General features: G+C 34.3%; 1 protein-coding gene across 8 annotated transcripts in view; it reads right to left on the reverse strand.

Annotated features, from left to right (window-relative positions):
- Nucleotides 1-23,186, reverse strand: part of LOC108912044 (E3 ubiquitin-protein ligase hyd) — a 49,677-nt gene that overhangs the window by 24,584 nt on the left and 1,907 nt on the right. For 6 of the 8 annotated variants that reach the window (XM_018717195.1, XM_018717194.1, XM_018717192.1 and 3 more), the window contains exons 3-18: nucleotides 22,541-22,719; nucleotides 19,399-19,556; nucleotides 19,135-19,343; nucleotides 15,097-15,281; nucleotides 14,536-14,986; nucleotides 14,173-14,480; nucleotides 11,335-11,454; nucleotides 10,750-11,270; nucleotides 10,412-10,691; nucleotides 10,237-10,353; nucleotides 3,525-3,789; nucleotides 2,795-3,253; nucleotides 2,609-2,736; nucleotides 1,996-2,555; nucleotides 1,774-1,942; nucleotides 1,436-1,717 (exon numbers count right to left, since the gene is read on the reverse strand). In XM_018717195.1, coding sequence (XP_018572711.1) covers nucleotides 1,436-1,717; nucleotides 1,774-1,942; nucleotides 1,996-2,555; nucleotides 2,609-2,736; nucleotides 2,795-3,253; nucleotides 3,525-3,789; nucleotides 10,237-10,353; nucleotides 10,412-10,691; nucleotides 10,750-11,270; nucleotides 11,335-11,454; nucleotides 14,173-14,480; nucleotides 14,536-14,986; nucleotides 15,097-15,281; nucleotides 19,135-19,343; nucleotides 19,399-19,556; nucleotides 22,541-22,719 — 4,391 coding nt within the window. The remainder of the gene's footprint in view (nucleotides 1-1,435; nucleotides 1,718-1,773; nucleotides 1,943-1,995; nucleotides 2,556-2,608; nucleotides 2,737-2,794; nucleotides 3,254-3,524; nucleotides 3,790-10,236; nucleotides 10,354-10,411; nucleotides 10,692-10,749; nucleotides 11,271-11,334; nucleotides 11,455-14,172; nucleotides 14,481-14,535; nucleotides 14,987-15,096; nucleotides 15,282-19,134; nucleotides 19,344-19,398; nucleotides 19,557-22,540; nucleotides 22,720-23,186) is intronic. The other 2 variants (XM_018717198.1, XM_018717193.1) reach the window with 1 other exon arrangement.

Below are 23,186 nucleotides of genomic sequence, written 5' to 3' on the forward strand. Positions count from 1 at the left end.
TTATAAAGGTTTCAAAACCACAAATAGTTTTCTCTTTCAAGAACCCAGGGCCGGCTTTCACAAAATTTCCAGTTGCAAACATCAAATTCCCTGACTTTCATGAATATTTTTAAAATTCCCTGACTATTCCCTGTTTTTTATGAAGAATAACAAATTCCCTGACTTTTCCCGGTATTCCCGGTTTTCCCGGCCACTACGAACCCTGCATTAACCAAACTGCTGCTTTGGCTGGGCATCCCACCGCCAGTGGAAGACGTTGGGTGCAGGTTCGTACGGCAGCAGCATTGTCGGCAACGGTTTGACTGGGTATCCCACCGCCCTTGTTCAATAAACGTTGCGAGCCCCCTTGACCAAAACCGCTGGTTTGGCTGGGTATCCCACCGACAGTGGAAGACGTGAAGGTGTCTGAGTGTACAGCAGCAGCGTTATCGGCGACGGTTTGGCTGGGCATCCCACCGCCCGAGCTCGATAAACGCTGTAAGGCACAATAACCACAATACCTGAAACAGTTGGCTTGGCTGGGTAGCCCACCGCCAATGGAAGACGTTGCTTTTGATTGTTTCAATTTCCGTAGGCCTTAGTAATATAAAATAAATCTAGTAAAGATATTTCCAGTTATATTCATTGTTAACGCCGATAAGATTGCCAAATTCCAATGAGTAAAAAGTCTTACCATCTTTTTGTGACCTGCACTGAAAAGTCCGTTCATTTTAAAAGTAAAATAGCACTACAATCAGAGAACAACTTTTGAGTATAAAGAGAAATATAACCGACCCCTGGAATAAATTTCCTTCGCTGTAGCTACCCGAGCACTTACTCTAAACCGAGGGTAAGGTTCACGTGGAGTTTCCCCCACGTAAAAGATAGGGAAACTGGCGCCCGAGACTAACCGAACAAAGAGATTATAATCCGGAGTACGCTCCTGTGATGTCACTCACCGCCGCCGGCTGCCGAACACCGCTGCCGATAAAATAGTAGTCAAGGGTCGTTACAAAATTAGGCGCCCAAGCATGGACGTCAGTGACGCCTATAAATATTGTAAATTACCAATTCAAATTGCGAATTGACATTCCTTTTTGAGTTGGTAGTCTACTGGGGGCGTCTGTAGCGTCCGATTAGCATTACAGAGTAGTTGTAAATAAGTGTTAAAAAATGAAGTATTGCATTCAGTTTATATTAAAAATCAATTATTCTAGGTATTTCTAAAATATGGTGTCTAAAATATGGTGTCAAAACTAACGAAATATATGAATAATGTCAATTTACGTAAAAGGTTTCCTATATTTTATATTTATAATATACTCATGTATTTTATAAGTGTAAAAAAATAGTACAAAATTAAAACTGAATTTAAGTACGAATTAAAAAAAAAAACACGCGACTGGTAAGTGTCATTACTGTGTTCCTTTCTTACGCACAATTACAAACAATTTACCTGTGTCCGATCCAGCCGTTGCGCCAGTCTGAACAGACCTCTGCGCTGACGCAGCGTCTTGATTGCTGTGATTATCGTCGCTGTCCGACTCGGTTTCTGCTAGCAAGTCCAGTTCGGGATCGCTTTCTTCACCCTGAAGACGACCTTCCTGTTGGTCCGATGGAGTTTCTTGTGTCTCGTTTTCATTTAAAGATGCCTGACGGACAGCCATAGGAATGTCTCGATCTGCCGGAGTGTCTTCATGTTCAGAAGCATTATCATCATCGTTATCTATAGCCATACCTAAAAAATTGGAACGCGTTAATTTTCGTTTACGCTCGTTTTCATGATTCACTTACTCTCATTGTCATTGATATTTATCTCATTCAGAAGATCTCTGGCACTTCCGGCTGCTCTACGAACGGCTTCTGCTAAGAACGGAAAATCCTGGGATTGGTTAGATGTCGTTCTTGAACCACCAGCTGCAGATGGTGCTAGTGGATCTACTATGAATAGTTCCTCGGATCCCTAAAACCCCAACCACATTAAATTCAGTCAAAGCATGTATTACGGTATCTTACGTTTAGTATGTCATTAGGTGATGTTGCTAATGAAAATGGTGCCGTCGGTCTCGCCACTCCCAACCTTACCGGGGCGATAAGCGAATCCGCGGTCTCACATAATTCCTCGATAGAGAGCTTGGACAGAGACTGAAACACTCTTTTGCACTTGCTCAAGGGTAGGTTATGGTTGCTCAGACCCCGTCTCTTCGTAGAATTTGGAGCCATTTCAATGCTGAATATAACGAAAATTCGTACGACGGACCGCACAAACCTTCTCGCGACACTGACGGCGTAATCGCTCTGTTTAGGATCGGGATTCTTCATTTCCTTTATTATGGTTTCCAGTAAGACGTCCAGGACCATCTGGCACTTGACGAAGAAACAATGGGTGAATTTATCGAGAAGCGTAGTACCCGTCTGTCCGACGACGTAAGGTTGGTCAATGAAATGGTCACTGGTATCTTTTGTACCAGACATTATCATACTCTTAACTGCCTTCCAGTCGCCGAGGAGACAGTCCAATGCTCTACGACTGAACCGTGGAGGTTCTAAATCATGCTCGGGCATGTCGGATTCAACTGAAATAATTACAACATTATAGATAGTCACAAAACTGAAATGAAGTACTTACTATCTGATGATGGTGTTTTGTTTCTTGAGTTAGATGAGGCGGTACGGGGTCGTGAATTTCTAAACTGCCTTTGCTCTTGGTTTTGTCTGCCAACTGTCTGTACCAAAAATAGCAGGATACTTTCCCCTCTAAAAAAAAAAAAAATTCGTTCATACAGAAGTCACATATTTTGATAATTTATATTACCTTGAGTTTGGCAAACAAACGAGGTTGGTCTCTTTAACCAACCTGGTGAGTAACTCATATCTAACAGTCTGATTTCCCATAATCAAAGCCTTGCACTTGCATTTCTCCCAGCAGTCGCAATAAGCTGTCGGAGACGTCCTCTTTAATTTACAGTCGTGGCCTTTATGACAAACTCTAGCACACTCGGTGCAGCAGCACAGAGTACCAGTCAATCCGCATGTGCGACATTCGAAGATGTCCTGGTTTATGTGCTCTGCCCCAGTCCAGGTGAAGCTGCAGGTGTCGTTGCAGCACAAAACGTGCAACGGGGAATGGTCAGGATTGGAGCCTTTTGGGAAGATCATCTCTTCACGTTCCTGAGGCGTTCCCAGTTTTATGATCCTTTCGAATAATTCAAGAGCTGCTGGATAACTTCGGGATGATACGGCCAGCATGAATGGAGTCTGTCCCTGGGCATCCCTGAAATTATTTTAATTCAGTTACGAATTTTATATCGACAAAAAAAATATATTCAAGGTTGTTCTAAACTGTCTCGAGATATTTGTCTGAAAGGTATATGTGACCTTTTGATAAAAAACTTGAATTAAACAAAGTAATTTTCAGGAAAAAAACCTCATGAATTATTCATAATATTGCTCTTTTAGCAACCACTTTTAGAGAATATCTTTAACTAAATTAGTGGGTCAAAGAGCAAAACAAATCTAATAAATATAGATGTTGTAATACTCACTTGGCGCACAACAGTTCAATGAGATGAGGTTCCAGAGCAGAAGAATCGTACAAGAGAGCATGTAAAATCTGCATTGCATTTGTTCTCCGTTCAGCTGGATCGATAACGAGGTTACTGGGAGCATTGTTGCTGTTGCTATTTCCCTTGTTCGCGGCGCTGCTTCCCAAACTCATGAGGCTGTCCTCATCCCCGGAGGCCACATCGAAGGATTCCGGCGGCCAACTGTGGGTTGGCAAGGGCTCCTCCTGCACGAAACTGTGCTGATCTGCAGAGTTAGAATTGTTCAGTTCGCGATGTTCTGTATGAACGCTTTGAACAGCCCTACGCATCATATCGCGCAGTGACACTGCACGCGAATTCACCGCGTTCGCTATCATATTGATACAGTCCAGGCCCGAATTCGCGGTTGGCGCAGGTGCAACGTTCGCTGGCTGGTCTGTAACTGTTTGGGGGAAAACTGCTGAGAGGGTACGGGAATTGTTTGCATGCTTTTAGATTTAAACCAAACAATACCTGAACTACAAGAACATCTACAAATATATCTACAGTGCTCTTTCCAATACCCTCTCGAAAACTAAACCATTTATCCAGACACGAATTTTCTCGTTAACACTATCCCGTGCAGTTAATCACCATCACAAACAAAAAAAAAAAAAAACACATCCAGTGTCCCCACTTTAAAACGTGTACTCAAATATTAACATATATATATATNACAACAACAACAACAACAACAACAACAACAACAACAACAACAACAACAACAACAACAACAACAACAACAACAACAACAACAACAGCAAAAACAACAACAACAAAAAAAAAAACACATCCAGTGTCCCCACTTTAAAACGTGTACTCAAATATTAACATATATATATATAACATTAAAACTAGTACTTCGAAAGGTAATCTCAGCAAAGATATCTTAGCGAAAACAACAGGAAAAATCACATCTTAAAGAGTGTATTAAAAAGAATAATTATTGCTTATAGAAGCAATTAATTTTGAAGTGAAATCCCATAAACACAAAAATGAGTGGAGACGCTGCATTTCTTATTTAGTAACATCTAGTGATAAAAACACTACTCTGACTAAATCAGGGCAGCTCTGCAATTTCTAGTCTGTTCAATTGCCCTGATTCAGGGGATCTCCACCTGTGGCAGTACACTCAAAGACTTTTCACAAACTTATTTCAATTGTTTAAGATTGACATTTCTTAATTTTTAAATTATTTGCTCCCAACGCACACTGAGAACGTTTCTATACTTTAATACTTGAGACTTTTTCATGGCACCCAAATGGATTGATGTCAGTGCTGGTTTTTTAGTTTTGAGTATCATAATTATGGAATGGGAAACGAGAACAGAGAAAACAAAGTTAGCTGCTGATATTGGAACCGTCAGCGCAATAAACAACGAAAACACTATTAAAAATTTAATTATTTATATATTTTTTCATCTAATAAAACGGTGTAAAAAGTCTTAAAAAGAATTCATACTAAATGACATATATGATAATTGCAATATCTGTGTCATTTCAGGCAACAGCTGATCCCCTCTATCAATTCAAAAATCAGAAAAACAAAAATGAATCTTTAATGCATCATCAACAAATTCACTGGTTCAATTAGAAACTATCTAAGTTTGTCAGCAACTGGAATCAGAAACGATGATACATCAGTTGCCTTCTGATGCCTCATCTGGTGTAATGAGAAACTTGCGGTATTTGGATAGTACAAGAGAGAGATATACAGCCCTTTTCTGTAACTTACATCGAAATGCTCAAATCGAGTTGAAATGTTCGCAACTCGTAAAGTTCAATATCTATCGCGTCAATTGTTTCCTAAAATTGGTATTCTGTAACTCAAATAGTAGAACTTATAAATCGTAGAGAAAGACCTCGATTCGATGCCGGTTTAGAGTAATGGCAACAATGCATTGCTCTGCGATTATAGACTTTAATAACCAAGTGACATTTAGAGAGGTTAGAAATTTCAAAATATGAAATATGCAAATTAGCTGTAAAAATAAGATAAATGTGCCTTTTACTAGATTTAACGCAGGTATAAAGTGAAATTTACGCACAGTTGACTTGCCGATGTGTTTTAATAGGAAATCCCATGTTCGGTAAATTTAATTGTACCTACCTACTAAATTTTATAGTTTAGTTTAAAAATACATTCATTTTGCTGTAATCTTTCGAGAAGGTCAGTACTGAAAAATATTAATGATATCAGTTCCAACTCCAATAAAGAAAAAAACTTCTACAGAGCAGCTGAACTACATGGTAGATTTCATTACGCTGCACAAAATTTTACTTCATGGTAAAACTAAGCCCTTTGATAGAGAATATTATAAACCATACACAAATTAGATAACTAAATAAAAAATATACCTATACACGTACGTATAGACATACAAATATTTTATAATTCTGCGATTTAAAACACGAAAAGGAAAAAAGATTTGTCGTGTTGTGGGGTTATGCTTAACTCAAACTGACACATCTAACACAACAACGAATGCGTGACTCGATCTCGATATCTAAAACTACCACTTCGACAAAGTTTGACCGATCCACGTCGATTTCTACCAACAACTTCGATAGTAAACGTCGAAACAAGTTATAGATTATTGATGTTGCCCAATTCCAATTTGATGGGTCAATCTCAATTTGATTTTATACATTTCTATTCGATTAGGAGTTACAGAATAGGGCTGATATTCAGTGCGCTCCAAGAACAGAAGTGCAAACATGTGGAAAACACTTAGAAATTAACTCAAATATTTTGTATCTGTTCCTATTAATATATCGTTTCCAAATGTCTAAAATGTTTTATAATAATGTGGCACTGCTCTTACCCATTATGAAAGTTAAAAAGTAGATAGTTACTAATACTTTAACAAGAAATTGTTAAAAAAATATAAAGGTACAGGAAACATTTAGGTGTAATCACTTTTGTATGGAATATACCAATGGGTACCTGGACTATAATTTTAAGTACCACATATGTACATTTCAGTAGGTGTTAATTAACCGCTATTCATTTATTATAAGTTATATGCATCCCTATAAGATTTATGTTGTTCAAGAGTTACATCCTCCTGATCATAAACAACGAGTACAATAGTGTCGATGATTTAATGAATATTTGAACAATGATAATTTATTAGACGTGATATTTTATTTTGATGAGGAATGGGTACATTTACTTGGTTATGTAGTCAGAATTATAGAACTTGGGTTGCAGAAAATCCACATAATTTAATGGAAACGTTACATCCTCAGATAAAAGGTATCTGGTTAGCAGTTTCAAGAAGACGGATAATAGGTTCCGAGAAGTAATAAATGGAGAACTATACCGCAACATTTTACAACAAGCCCTGGAATTAATGCATGATGATGAACTGCAACATGGGTATTTTCAACAAGATGTAGCAGCACATACTGCAGCTGAAACTAAAATATCTCCAGGAATTTTTTGGTGACAAATTAATTACTAGGGCTTTGTGGCCTGTTGGATGTCCTGATTTCACACCTTTAGATTTTTATGTTTGGCCATATCAAAAATAAGTTATTTAAACATTCTCTCCACCCACATGAAGAGTTGGAAGCAGCAATTGAACATGAAATAAACATTATAACACCAAATGAACTTGAACGCATTTTCAAGTTCATAAAATGCAGTATTTTATGTTTGAAAAATGAAAATGGTCATTTTGAACATCTATTATACATTTTTACAAAAGAGCCTATATTTTTAAAAGGACAGCCTTTTTCAATCAAAAAATATTTTTCAATATGGAATGGGATAAAAATTCAAAATTAAGAGTGATTATTTTGTAGGTAAAAAATGTAATTTTTTTTTATTGAAAAGAATATATTTTGCAGATTAAAATTAGAGCTTGCAATCCCGGTAGACCGGGATCCCGAAATAATGAGATCCCGCACCAATTTTGAAATATTCGGATCCCGTCGCGTCCGTTTGGCGTCGTTGATTTCACACCTGGCCCGACCACGACGCACAAAATAACTTTGTTTTCTTCTTTGTTAATGGTGGTAATCTGTTACAGAATAATTAACGTATATGTTCTAGACTTCTAGAGGAAAGTATCTAGAACTAGCCTATATTTGTCCAAAATCTGTAACCCCAATAAGTGTCGAGAACTTTTCCTGCTGCCGATTATCTAGTAAATGACATACGGAGGTCCTTATCAGACCACAGCGCAAATATATTGTTTTCTTCAGAAATAGTTTCAGCAAAACCAATAAATAAAAATAAATAATTTTTTCAATCGATATTAATTTCGTTATTTCATATTTAAATACATCTTAAGCTGTGTTGGAGTGCGTAATACAGCCTAACCTGCATAATTATTTATGTTTGGTTTTCAAAAAAGAACATTTTTTTGATACATTGAAAATAAATGATAGAAGTTTAATTTTATACTTGTTTTATATAAAAAATTTAGGTATTATACTATAATAAATCATATTATCGCGGGATCCCGTTTATACCGAGATCCCGCAGGATTTTAACGTCAAGTGCCGCAAGTATCGGGATTTTCAATTCATTGCGGGATTGCAAGCCCTAATTAAAATCAAATGTTTGTAAAGAAATGTAATATGTACTCCACTGGACTATCCTCTGTCTTTAGGTAATTTTGTGTTAATCATTGCCTCCAGTATAAGTGGTCGCTTAACAGTCACGGTCACGTTGAACTCAGGCATTTATGAAGACACTGTACAACTTACAACAAGGTTTCGATAAATAAAGTCAAAAAGTGTTCTACCAGCGATTCAAACCCATTTGATTTTGTGAAATATATTCTACATAAACTTTCCGGGATCCGGGATTTGATAAATGAAACTCTAGAATTCTTAAATTAATTTCTTCCATTCCAGCCTTAAATGCCCGCAATTGCTCCAAGTGTGAAATTTATTTTGACATTTTCGCTGACGTTTGTTTCGATGTATCGTCCAAACATTGTATACAGGCTGTTACAAATTCGCTTCTCACTACAGGGATCTCGTAAATGGTAAGAGGTACGCAGTAGCTTAAATGGGGGCGAAGTTGCGTAATCAGGGGACCAACATTATGTCTCTAACAAATCAAGGCCAACACGATTAGTTTTCGAAATATTGGAAAAAAAACGAAAATTTGAAAATCCGTTTTTGTTTCATTTCAGCCTCGTTTGAGGTGATATTGAAAAAAGAAAAACACTTTCTCATGGCCACTTTTTGCCCTCTACTGAATGGCATAATCAATTTTTGTATGTAACGATTCGTCTCTCCAGGACCATCATCAACTTCATTTTTTTAAATACGACCCTGGAAATTTTATTACATTCTTTGCAAGCCTTCATGATCCCCAATACTGTACTGCCTTTACCCGAACCAGATTCACACGTTTATCTTGAAAAATTCATCTTCAGTGTATTCGTTCCAAATTTATCATCATTTTATTTAGATTTCTTTGTTTATTAAATTATCGTACACTGTAAGTGTCATAGGCTCTTTGAAATCCATCCAGTTATTTAAACTATTACCACCACGCGTTACAATAAAACATTTATTATTATTAACTATTATCATCTCTTGGTGATACACACAATAAGTCGTTGCGTCAAAATTAAAACATTATTACAATTTTAATTTTATTATGACAAATTAATTCTTAAAAATGCATATGGACAACCAAAACGCAAACTGAATTCTTTCAAAAATTTCAGTAAATGTCCAAAAACATTTTCGTTTTGGCAAAGGTTAAAAATGAAAATCAGCGTAATATTATCAGAATTTATTATATCTGTAACTGCAACTGTGAAAGAGCATGTCAGATGTATTTGTATGATTATCCTGACAAAAATAGATCGGAATTTGTTTAAATTTTGAGCTCTAAAGAAGCCCAGAAATAACTATGGACATGGGAATAAAACTCTAATAAGGTTTTATTTTAATTTGTGGTAGTAATAGTTTAAATAGTTAGATGGATTTCACAGGGTCTAACGACACTTACAGTGTACGATAATTCAATAAAAGAAATCTAAAAAAAAATTTAGATAAATTTGGAACGAATACAATGAAGATGAGTTTTTCGAGATAAAACGTCTGAATATGGTTCGGGCTGAGGCAGTACAGTATTGGGGGTCATGAAGGCTTGCAAAAAATGTAATAAAATTTCCAGGGTCGCATTTAAAAAAATTGATGAAGGAGAGATAAAACGTTACATACAAGAATTGATTATGCCATTCAAACAAGGCTGAAATGAAACAAAAACGTATTTTCAAAATTTCCCCCCATTTAAGCTACTTCGAACCACTTACCGTTTCCGAGGACCCTGTAGTGAGAAGCGAATTTGTAATAGCCTGTATACTTTGGACACTTGCCCCACAAAGAAAAGTCTAGTTTCAGCAAAGTTTTTCTACATGAAAATTTACCTTGGAAAATGTGAAAAAATATCGAACAAAATATGCCTATTAGATAAAGGAAGGTCTGAGGGACGTTATGCGTTGAAACCGTAAATTATCTTGTAAAATTGGAAACATAATTTAACATTTCTTTTTAGATAGCCACATCACAGGATTCTTATGCCAATAAAGTTAAACAATTGTAGAATCTTTTAATGAAATTCAGCACAATCGATAGACTAGCATCACAAAGACGACTTGATATAGCCGATTACGCTTCAACAAACAAAATTACTTACCATTATCCACATCTTTATTGGAAGTCGGCGTACACATGTTCACGACAGCATGGAAGATGTTTCTATTACCGTCGCATCTCTCGTTTATAATCGAGGGAATCATCAAACTAACCGATTCTATTAAAAAATATTTTTATTAGGAATTAATCAAAACTCCTCTCAATAGATCACTTACTCATTTCACTGTCTAGCTGTGCCAGAACTTGTCGCACCCCTTCGATATCGCATCGCAATATCTTAGGCATCAAAAGCTGCTGTTCCAAGGCAAAAACAACAATGGCTACTTGGTTCTTCATGTTCAGGCTGGTGCCGGACAGAGCGAGGGTGCCGGCCGTGAGACACTTAATCGGAGGTAGATCTAGAAATTGAGGATCTCGGATGGCATCCGCGCAGTCTTTGGCTAGAGGATAGATGGCATTGTTGCCGTCACGGAGGATAAGTACCGTTTCGCTGCTCTGAAATAAACAATGAAACTTGTAAAATATTTATTATTTTTAATTTGATAATACATACCTCTCCAGCGCAAGTCAGGCTGACGTGTGACGGGTATAGACCCATAAAGGCAGCGGTGTCGCTTGGGAAAGGGTTCTCTTGTTCAATGCGGCCGGTGCTGATGTTGTACAGAACGTAACTCAACTTGGAACCATTTCTGACAATCGCGTGTATTCCCTGCCCGTCGACGGCGATGGTTAGAATTTGTCCAGCAGTTTCCGAAATCTGGACCCTTCTAGGAGTTCTCTGGAAACAATCTGGGACACGGGATATCGAAGAAGACTTTACCACTTGCAAATCATCTTTTCTCATTAGTCGACAATCTTGCAATATGTCGTCGGCATCTTTAGAATCCCTGTCTCTAGTGTGCGTAGTTGGGAATCGAACAGCTGCATAGGCTCCGTCAATCTTTAAAACTCTGCCAGTGGGGACATTCCGCACGTCTTCTACAAAAATCACGTCTCTCAGCAACCATTCTTCTTCGTCTTTCTTGGGCTCGCTGTTGGAATCGGAACAAGTCACGACATGTCTCTTCTGACGTTCTGCAAATTTAAAAATAAGGCAGTTAAGATAGTACATATATATCGCTTAACGTTTTGTACTTACTGTGACTATTGGTGATACTGCCAGTATCACTACAAGTACTGGACGCCGGAGATGGCGGTGGGGGCATGTCAAGTCTATCGGTATTTTCTTTGTTAGATGAAGATTTACCGCCCAAATTCGCTGAAAATGTAGGTAACTTTAGGGAAAAAAAAGTAAAAGGAAAAATTTTTTCATATTAATATAAGATGTCAGAAAGACTAATCGGTTACACTCCATGAGAAAGTCGTCAGGATTTAGCAGTTTTCATCACAATAATTATGAGACTTTTAAAATACAGTTCTATTTGTTTAAATGGGCCGCATACAAAAATTTGGAAAGGATCAATTCACATAAAGAAACAAAAATATAAATTAAAAAAATAATAATAAAATCAGAAAATACAGAAAAACAGTTTAAAAAATCTTTTTCTATGATAAAAAAAATAAAATAGATAATTGAAAAATTTGGTTTTTCTTATTTGAGAATGCCCACCAATATCTTTATAAAGACATCATTATCTAAGATGCGGTGTAGGAACATCATTTTTTGTTAGAATATAATGGATATTCTGAGTTTATATACACCAAAATACATGATTATTTTATACAGAATAATTACTATGCAATATAGTATTAATGACGAAATGTTACAGTACTGTGAGAAAATTAGAAATTTGAAAAGATATTTCTTTATCTCAATTTTTTTTTATAAAAGTTTAATGATCCTTTTAGATTTTAAAAATTTTGTTTTTGTAAACATCGAAAGTGCGATATCTAGATGTGTTGTTTTTTTAAACAAAATTTTAAATTTTACATAAGGAAATAATATTATTACAACTAAGTGATAGCTTCAATTAATCATTGTCTTATTGCCTTAACATCAATGCTTGTACTACCTTCATACAGAAATTTGCGGTCACCGCCACGTTTTTTTTATAAAAATATGTAGGCTATTGATTATATCCAAAAAAACAGGGTTAAAAGGAACTATGATGTTCAAGTAATTTTATTGCATGAATCGTTCAGAGGGTTATTTTAGATGAAAAAAACGCGGAGAACTATTAGAGGGTGGAAATTGGAGATAGGGGTGAAAATGCACCCCTTTCAGTTTTTTAATTGTAGTTCGAAAACGAAGCAAAATTTCACTAATTCATAGGAAAGATTATTTAGAGAATTGAATTTCCCATCGAAATGGCTTATTTAAAAAATTTAAAAGGAAATTTTTTGCAAAAAATCGTTAAAACGATTTGAAAAAAAAACAAAAAAATAGATTTTTTATTTTTTTTTACTTTTTTGCCTCTAGTTTTTTTTTTGAGTAAATATAGGTATACGCATTACTTCATAGAAAAAAAAGTAGGTAAAATTTCCTTCAAAATAAGAGGTAAAGTATTTTTGGATGAAAATTGACTGTCGCTCAAACTTACAATTAACCAATTTTTCAATTTTCGTCGCGTACCAATATTCCCTTTAATTCTCATTTTTTGCAAAAAAGGGGGGAAATAAGACGTTCAAGGATTTTCATCACATGATTAGAAGGTTGAAAATTTTTTATAGACAATTGAATTTCCCATCCAAATGGCTTATTTAAAAAATGTAAAAGAAACATTTTATGCAAAAAATCGTTAATAAACAATTTTAAAAAAGCAAAACATAAGTTTTGATTTTTTTTTCTTTTTTGACCAATTTTTTTCTTTAGTAGTACACAAAGAAAATTGCTGTACAAAAAAACTAGATGAGATTCCCTTCAAAATGATGCGTTTTCAAAAGTTTTTGGACTAATATTGACAGTTATAACCGGTCAAACTTAAATATTTTTTAGATTTTCGTCATTTTTAACATAATAATGATTATAATTCTTATTATTTTTACAACAAATTGGTTCTCTACTTACTAAAAAATTATTTCAATTTTTATTTATTGATAATAAATAAAGATTTTCAAAATTTAGTCAAAAATGTAAAAAAAATTATAAAAACGAATTTTTTGCTTTTTTTCAAATTGTTTATTAACGATTTTTTGAATTAAATTTTCCTTTTAAATTTTTTAAATAAGCCATTTCGAAGGGAAATTCAATTCTCTAAATAATTTTTCCTGTGAACTAGTGAAATTTTGCTTCGTTTTCGAGCTACAATTGAAAAACTGAACGGGGTGCATTTTCACCCCATCTCCAATTTCCACCCTCTAATTTAATAGCACTCCGCGTTTTTTTCATCTAAAATGACCATTTGAACGATTCATGTAATTAAATATCTTGAATGTCATAGTTCCTTTTAAAATCCTATAATCAATAGCCTAATGAGTGAATTGAGTGAAGCTTGGTATGTGAGGTAGGCTCTCGCTCCAAATATAAAGAAAGATATGAAAACACAAAATAAATAAAACTGGTGTCGAGAAGTGGAAAAATTGAAAAAACTATGTAATTTGTGATGTGATAGGAATCATATGGGTTCATTTTTTTTCCACAACTCTATATATCAAATTTTTTTATTAATGATGGCAGTCATTTATCAAATGTGACCAAAATGACCAAAGTCAGTAATGGGTAACATCCAAAAATTACCAATGAATATTTAAAATGACCAATTTTTCTGCTCGACAGTTGTCAATTGCCATAGTTGGACATAGAATATTCATATTACAGGGTTCATAGTTCAAAAGTAATAAAGAATTCCCTGACTTTTCCAGGTTTTCCCTGACTTATAGTTTTCTCTTTCAACAACCCAGGGCCGGTTTTCTTACCGAGGATAAATGTTTTTAGAAAAAAATTTGCATTTCAAAATTCTGAGAGATTGTGTGCGAGCCCATCCAGATTTCAATTTATCTCTTCATGGATAAATACTTAGGGAAATAATAAACTTACCCAATCCGCTAGCTGTAGGAGTTGAATCAGAACGACTCTTTTCAGTATTGCTAGAACTGTGGACATTTACAACCTTAAATATACCAATGTCGTTTAAGGTCCAAGCGGCAGTCTGAATTTGTCCAACTTTAGGAACACCGGCTGCAACCGTAAAACCAATAGCGCCCGGTTGGTACATAGGGCTGTTCTTCATGCACACCTGGGATCCAGTGACGATTTCGGCTTGGTTGTTTGGTGGACGCTGCTTCCTAGACTTAGCTTTGTACTTTTCCCATAACCTTTTACGTTGAGCAAACGGTAGAACTCCCCTAAAACGCAGGTTAAATTAGACGAATTCTCAAAAGCAGGAAATTTTCAACTTACCACCAATAAAGACTGCCGCTTTCCAATCTCGCAACAGTATAGATCGGACAGGTGTACAAAGCAGTAATCTTATCGGTTTGAAACTCATTATAGGCCTGAGCAGAATGTTCAAGTTTGTTAGCAGCAGGGGACAATAATTCATCGAGCCAAGTAGCAACTTTCCCAGTTTCAGTAGCCACAGTGCATCGAATAGAACATGCAGAGATATGAGTGATTTTTTCTCCGGCCAATCCAAGTGTGACCGTTTTAGGATGATGAATGTTGGGATTTTCGGGATGTCTATAGGGTTCGTGGTCATTCCATTTCCATTGGTAAAGCTGCCCATTCACGGAAAGAGCAATCAGTTCGCTGTATAGGGTGGCAATCTGGACAAACTTAGGAGCGGGTTCTGGCCAGAATTCAAGATCGTCCGAAATCCACAATGGGCACGCGTTGTCCTTTTTCTTGTGATCTGTTTTTGTAACATGATATCGTTACATTTGATGTGCATATTTATTTTAAATCAATAATTCAAAGAATTACAGCAGTAATATCAATATTAACCAAATTGATTATTTTTACCTGAGTCTTTCTCATACGGGTTGTCCCTCAGTGCCGTTTCTAACCAACGTCTTGGTCCAAAGTACTGCCTGTCCCTCCATCGGGAAAAGTTCTCTCGATCGCGGTCAGAGCTCGCGCTGTTGTTGGGTGGAGCATCGCGATCTGGCATCCGACTACGACTACTGCTGCCACGACTGTTAAGGAAGCTTGTTTGAGCAAAGTCAAACATTTTCAAACAAAAGTTAGTCAAAAAAATGAAAATTAAAGAAAAGCAGACCAACTAAACACAACTTTATTGTAACAGGGATTTGAAAATTATTATATAATTTTTTGGATCTATGCAGAAGTGTGGACTTGACAACAAAATAAAATAAAAATAATACTATTTTGTAAAAAAAAACGTAAAAACTAAAAAATAACCCAGAAATATACATGAAGGCATTATTTTTTTATATACCTAAGTGTCAACTTTCACCTTAAAAATTTTAAATTTTTAGTCAAAATAATATAAGGTACTTATATGGTCAGTATGGCAAGTGTGGACTTGACAACAAAATAAAATAAAAATAATACTATTTTGTAAAAAAAAACGTAAAAAATAAAAAATAACCCAGAAATATACATGAAGGCATTATTTTTTTATATACTTAAGTGTCAACTTTTACCTTAAAAATTTTAAATTTTTAGTCAAAATAATATAAGGTACTTATATGGTCAGTATGGCAAAGTAAAATAACGTATTATTAGAAATACAAAAAAAATATGTACACTGAAATTAATGGGAATAAAGAAAGCTGTAATTTCAAATATACAGGGTAATGTATGAAAATGTGATGATCAAAATGGAACACTCTATACAGGCTGTTACAAATTCGCTTCTCACTACAGGGATCTCGGAAATGGTAAGAGATACAGACTAGCTTAAATAGGGGCAAAGTTGCGAAATCAGGGGACCAACATTATGCCTCTAAAAAATCTAGCTAGCATGTTTAATTTTCGAAAATTTGAAAAAAACCGAAATTTTGGAAATCCGTTTTTGTTTCATTTCAGCCTTGTTTGAGGTGATATTGAAAAAAGAAGAACACTTTCTTATGGCCACTTTTTACCCTCTATCGAATGGCATAATCAATTTTTATATGTGACGTTTTGTCTCTTCAGGAACATCATCAACTTCATTTTGTTAAATACGACCCTAGAAATTTTATTACATTTTTTGCAAGCCTTCATGACCCCCAATACTGTACTGCCTCAGCCCGAACTAGATTCAAACGTTTTGTCTCGAAAAATTCATCTTCAGTGTATTCGTTCCAAATTTATCTAAATTTTTTTATTTAGATTTCTTTGTTTATTGAATTATCGTACACTGTAGGTGTCGTTAGACCCTGTGATATCCATCTAGTTATTTAAACTATTACCACCACACGTTACAATAAAACATTTATTATTATTAACTATTACCACCACTTGATCACACAAAACAATAAGTTGTTGCGACAAAATTAAAACATTATTTCAATTTTAATTTTATTATGACAAATTAATTCTTAAAAATGCATATGAATAACCAAAACGCCAACGGAATATAATACTTTAAAAAATTTCAGTAAATGTTCAAAAACATTTTCGTTTTGCCAAAGGTTGAAAATTAAAATCAACGTAGTATTATCGGAATTTAAAGATTTCTGTAACCGCAACTGTGAAAGAGCATGTCAGATGTATTTGTATGAATCCTAAAAAAAAATTGATCGGAATTTGTTCGAGTTTTGAGCACTCGAGAAGCCTACAAATAACTATGGACACGGGAATAAAACTCTAATGTTTTATTTTATTGCGTGGTGGTAAGTTTAAATAACTAGATGGATTTAACAGGGTCTAACGACACTTACAGAGTACGATAATTCAATAAACAAAGAAATCTAAATAAAAAATTTAGATAAATTTGGAGAATTTTTCGAGACAAAACGTCTGAATCTGGTTCGGGCTGAGGCAGTACAGTATTGGGGGTCATGAAGGCTTGCAAAAAATGTAATAAAATTTCCAGGGTCGTATTTAAAAAAATAAAGTTGATGATGGCCCTGGAGAAACAAAAAGTTACATATAAAAATTGATTATGTCACTTGATAGAGGGCAAAAAGTGGCCATGAGAAAGTGTTCTTCTTTTTTCAATATAGCCTCAAACAAAGCTGAAATGAAACAAAAACGGATTTCCAAAATTTCGGTTTTTTTCAAATATTTCAAAAACTAATCATGCTAGCCTTCATTTTTTGGAGGCATAATGTTGGTCCCCTGATTACGCAACTTTGCCCCTATTTAAGCTAGTTCGTATCTCTTACTGTTTTCGAAATCCATGTAGTGAGAAAAGAATTTGTAACAGCCTGTATATATTTTTACATGTTTGAATCTGTCTCAAAACCTCAAATTATTAGAAAATTTTATAAATTTTGCAGAATAAATGTTCCATTAAAATTAAAATGTTTAACTGTGCAACATAGAAATATCTTAATAAAAGTTAATGAGAATAAAGTGTATAAAATGGGGCACTTCAATAGTGGGTGATTCATATTAAAAATTATGGTCAATCGAAATTTGTAAAGTTGGGATATAAATAAAGAAAAAAACACTAATTAATGTCTAATTGGCTAACTTTTGTCTTTCAACACAATCAAATATCCAGATGTAATTTTTTGACTCCGATAATTACTATTATGTCTCAATAGGTCACGTTTTTGACAAAATTCAAAGAATAAACTATACAACTTGGCAACAGAGCAATAGAATATAAAACTATGCTACCACAAGCAGAATTTCAAATGACAAATTCAATGTGGAAATCTAAAGAAAAAAGACAATTATTATCACACTCCGGTATTTCAAAATAACTTTAAAAAAATATATAACTTTGAACCGAGTGTCATATTTTTAAAAACGCTGTTTTTTAATTTTAAAACACATGTAAGTTTATTTTCTCAAATTCCGCCCTAAAAAGTTATTTTTGTTTTTAAACTTAAATAACAGCACGTGCTAGCCAAGAGCATACACCCAATTTGGAGCCAAGGCAAGCACAGTTTAAATTTCACTTTTCTTGATTCGTATAAGTTTTTTTCTCTTTTTTATCACATTATACACGTACACTACACGTCACTTCACAAAATACCACTTTAAATTTACAATTGAAACCAACACTGCACTACACAAGTTTTTTTTTCGATTCCAGTAAATACTAATAATTCTTGCAGAAAGTTGCAAAATTTCCATATTACTACAAACAAATTCTCCTAAGCCTACAAACTTCAACTGCTGAATTTAGGCTCTTTGCTTTTGCCCATCTAGCATACAGTTGTCCTATCACAAACAGGTGATCATATTATGTAGTTCACCTAAATTAGGTTAATGGGATTCATTGTCATTGAGATTCGCAAACTAAACACAGTGCTTTAAAAATAATAATAAGAAATACTTTTTATGAAAAATATTAAATGATGAATAAAAAGGCATTTTATAAAACAGCAAAAATAATAATTTTAAACCATAAATTAGTTTTACTTACAATTAGTAATACATGCCTGCCCACACGCCAATATTAATTAATACTTATTAAATCATGCAAAATTTTTTTAACGTTTGAGGCTTAATGTATATGTATATCAAAAAAAAAATATCACCTTTAAAATAATGTCGCAAAGTCATACAAAAGCAAACCGTTTTCACAAAGTTATTTCCCAGTTTTGATAATTGTGCTGATACAGCCAAGTTCAGAAGCTGCTCTGTAGCAGTGACATTAAATCCACTTTTCATTTTTATTTAATAAACAGTTTCAGATTAGTATTCTTGGAAACAAGAAAAGTTCCGTGATACCGTTGATTTTTTTTGTACCACAAACAATAACACAGCTATAGTACTATGCCGCACTAATGGACCACCTTGGAGACTAGATTTTAAGAGATAAATCCAATTTATCCAACAAGTCAATACTTCAGTTGAGGAAGGTTTAAAAAAAAAGCCCAATAAACAAAAATGCAAAGACAAATACTACACAGAAACTTAAAAAAAAAATCTTACTTTCTGATACCAGAGTAACCAAACATATCCTCTGAAAACATAGCATCGGCATCGATAATAACTGAATGGTCAGTATGGAAACCACCGTCGAGTAATGAGATGAGATCTTCTGGTACATAAGAATCCGCGGCATCGTCTCCTTCCTCGCCTTCTTCGTCATCTCGGGATAGAAGATTATTGACCGCTAAGTTGACATCTAAATTAGTTCTCTGTAAACGTAGAAATTGTAGAACATATTTAGAAAATAAATAAAAATCTGCATACCTGCAATTCACGTATGATTAAATTCCTACTTTTTCCTTGAAGAACGACTTGAGCTTGCGATACTAGTTCCTCTGGAACATAGGGTGCCGGAACTGTAACCATAGGTCTTCCACTACTTGAGCTACTGGTTCCTATGATAACGGGAGCACCACGGCTACCTGCGCGATCAAAATATAGACCATGAACGCGATACTTTAATAATAAATTCAATTCATAATTTCTTTTATGGGTTTATTATTATCTCTTCAAAATGATAAAGCCAAAGATTACCAGATGCAAAATTGAATACAAAATATAATTGATATGAAGGCATTTCAATACACTTCACAAAATGATGAATTTTATTAATAAAATTAATAGAATTGTAAATTCAAAGATAGTTAATTGTTGCAAAGGACAACGCCTAAAGATGTTACTTATTTTATCGAGTAGAAAAAAATGTTTTTTTCGATATCTTACAGTTTGCAGTCTTAACAATATTGTGCATAAATTTTATATTGAAATTCTGATAATTGTGGAAGTTATGGGCGAATTACTGGAATGCATTGGGCATCATGGTAGGAAGAAACGCTGATCAGCATTGCGAGATAGAAAATGTATAATGCTGAAGTCAAAAACTCATGAAGTGATCCGTAAAAGGAGGATTCAGTGAAGGCAGTCACGGATCGCTGCAGAAGATGCTACCAGTACCACAGAGGACCTACTCTATGGTCCAGGAATCACAGATTAACAGTGAAGTAAAATAAGTTTTCTTAATATTTTCCAAAAAAAATTCTCCAAGTTTGGAATATGAAGAATATCATGTGTAAATGTTAGTAGGGTCAACTTTGAAGTGATATTTGTTTGATACCTACTAATAATGTTAATCTCTGAGGTTATTTACAATACTATATTGTACCTTCCACTTCTTTTATAGCACCAGATTGAAAATAAAAATGATAATGAAAATATCCCAAAACAGTAACCTTATATTTGAAGTGTCAGTGTTGCGAGAAACAGCTACTCCGAGAGCTACATGCCTCTACCGGCATTGAATTATACTCGCAACACCTAGTGCAACAGCTAGGATCGTTTTGTCAGGTTAACCCACCAGGCACAGACCGGATTCGGACTTATTAGTCCTCATCAGTGTGTCATAGGTGCGACAACCGACAAACAACCCAGCTGTTCTTCGTCGTATCGTCACGACAAGGAAATACATTGTATGCGGGAACATACGGGAATAGCATTGTCGAAGAACAGCCGAGTCGTTTGTCGGTTGTCACACCTATGACACACTGGTGAGGACTAATAAGTCCGAAACTGATCTGTGCCTGGTGGGTTAAACTGACAAACAATCCTAGCTGTTGCACTAGGTGTTGCGAGTATAATTCAATGCCAGTAGGGGCCGTTAGCAGGTCGCTCCCTACTGTAGCCATTTGAATGGCACAGTTGGGAGTCCGCACGACAGATGGAGCCATTTGTGCTCCCGCCTACAAAGTAGTCTTACAATTTCTATATGTATATATTGTTGTCAACAAATTGATGACAATAGGGTTTTTGCCACTTTTTCAAATATTAAAAAAAAATTAAATAACGTGACAAAAAATTTGCCATGTATTGTTTTAATTTTGTATAAAATCATTGTGGAAATTAAAAAAATAATAAAACAAACAAATTTGGCAGACATTTTGACTTCTTTTATTTACCTAATAGGAACACAGAGAGGAAGGAGTTAAATAATAACAATGTCCATAATCTAATACGTCACAAGTTGATAACAATGACGTTCGGTTTAAATTAAAATATTTAAAATCAAATAAAAAAATTGTGCAAGGAGTTTTAAGAGAAATTGCTTATCTAGGGTGGCTCAAAAATTTTAAAAATTTCCAAAATCGTCAAAAATTGATTTTTTTTATTTTTTTCTCATTATTTTATCATTTTCTAGGTTGAAAAAAAATCTCGATTCTGAAAATTTCAAATCGATATTTTAATTTCTAAAGGTCACTCATAAATTATTTTATCTTTCAAAGTAGTGTACCTACGTTTTCGAGCGACCCCTAAAAAATATATATGAACGAACTAATAATTTTTTTTTATTGAATTTGATGAATAAAAGAATAGAAATAAATCACGACACTTAAATTTTAAAAAATTTAAAAATTATAAATTTTTTGATACTCGGTGCGATAGTGAATTTTGCCTCGAGAAATTTTTTAAATGTCATGATTTATTTCTATTCTTTTGTTCATCAAATTCAATAAAAAAAATTATTAGTTCGTTGATATTTATTTTTAGAGGTCGCTCAAAAACATTTTGGGTACATTACTTTTAAAGTTAAAATAATTATGAGTGGCTTTTAGAAATTAAAATATCGATTTGAAATTTTCAGAATCAAGATTTTTTTCAACCTAGAAAATGATAAAATAACGAGAAAAAAATTAAAAAAAAAAAATTCAATTTTTGACAATTTTGGAAATTTTTAAACATCTTGAGCGACCTCTAAATTTTTTTTTTTTTTTTTGAGCTGATTTTTGAGGGGGCTCTTAAAACATGATAAATTAACATATTTTCACAACACGAAAAAATATATTGTTTTTTTTGGGCCACCCTAATCTCATTAACATTCATTGTAGAATAATATTCAGTGATAAAACGCTATATTCTTTTTTAATGCAATCACCCCATTTGGTGTAGGTATTACTCATAACAATTAATTCAAGGTTAAAAGTTTGTCAATTTTTGTGACTATGTGAAACTGCTATTACTCATGTAAAGGTTAGAATGTTGTCAACACTTGCTTAAAAGTATTAGCACATGTTCACATACTCACACACAAAAAAAAAACATTGTGCAGGAACATTATCTTTAGGAACACAAAAGGAAAACTTTTATGGACATTTTCTCTAAATTTTTCTTGCTTGCACGCTACCAAACAGCAATCTGGACTGTGTAAATCTATTTTCTGCCTTTGTCAATCTTCCCTTATCGATTAGGCAATAGTAACGAATAATAGTAACAGACTTCATTGAATTAAATGTTTATTCAATTTATCGTAATATAGAGCAAATTGTGATTAATTTTGTAAAATTCACATCTGAGCTCAAAAATTCTCCGACATTTATCAACATTAATTAAACCTATATACAAATTTATGACTCACCGCTATTGCTGCCTCCTCGAATAGCTGTGTTGGATCTCATTATTCTAGCTCGAGTTCGGATCTGTCTTCCACTTCCAGTTGGCTTATTATTACCCCCTCCTCCTCCTGCTCCACTACCACTTCCGGAACCTCCAGTTCCACCACCTCCACCTCCTCCAGAACTGCGCAACAACCAAGATCTTGGTTGGGAAAATTTTTTATTAAGACGGGAATTTGCTACTTACTATATAAATTTTACACTTAGTTTTTTTCTATAAAAATACAGCGAAAATTGGTTATAATGACATTGCTTTATATGACCTATTGGACATAACGACGGAATTTGAAAGTCCCGATTAAACCCTACAGAAATACCATATTAAAAATATCGTTTACTATGACACCGTTTACAACGACATTTCTGATTTAGCAACTCATTTTTATATACATTTACCATACAATTTATCAGTTATAACGACTAATAATGATATAGGGCCTTAAAATCGATGCACCACTCTTCCGCTCGCCCCGCCGGCATCTATGCTTTTGACACCAGTTAGTATGTTTGGGACAAATTACGACATGTATCTAAGCATACAGTTATATTATATGTATTAATTACCACTCTCTATCATGATATCGAAGAAAAAAGTGTTTAATAATGAAA

Source organism: Anoplophora glabripennis, unplaced genomic scaffold (genome assembly GCF_000390285.2).
Source record: "Anoplophora glabripennis isolate ALB-LARVAE unplaced genomic scaffold, Agla_2.0 scaffold363, whole genome shotgun sequence".
Taxonomy (NCBI): Eukaryota; Metazoa; Arthropoda; class Insecta; order Coleoptera; family Cerambycidae; genus Anoplophora; species Anoplophora glabripennis.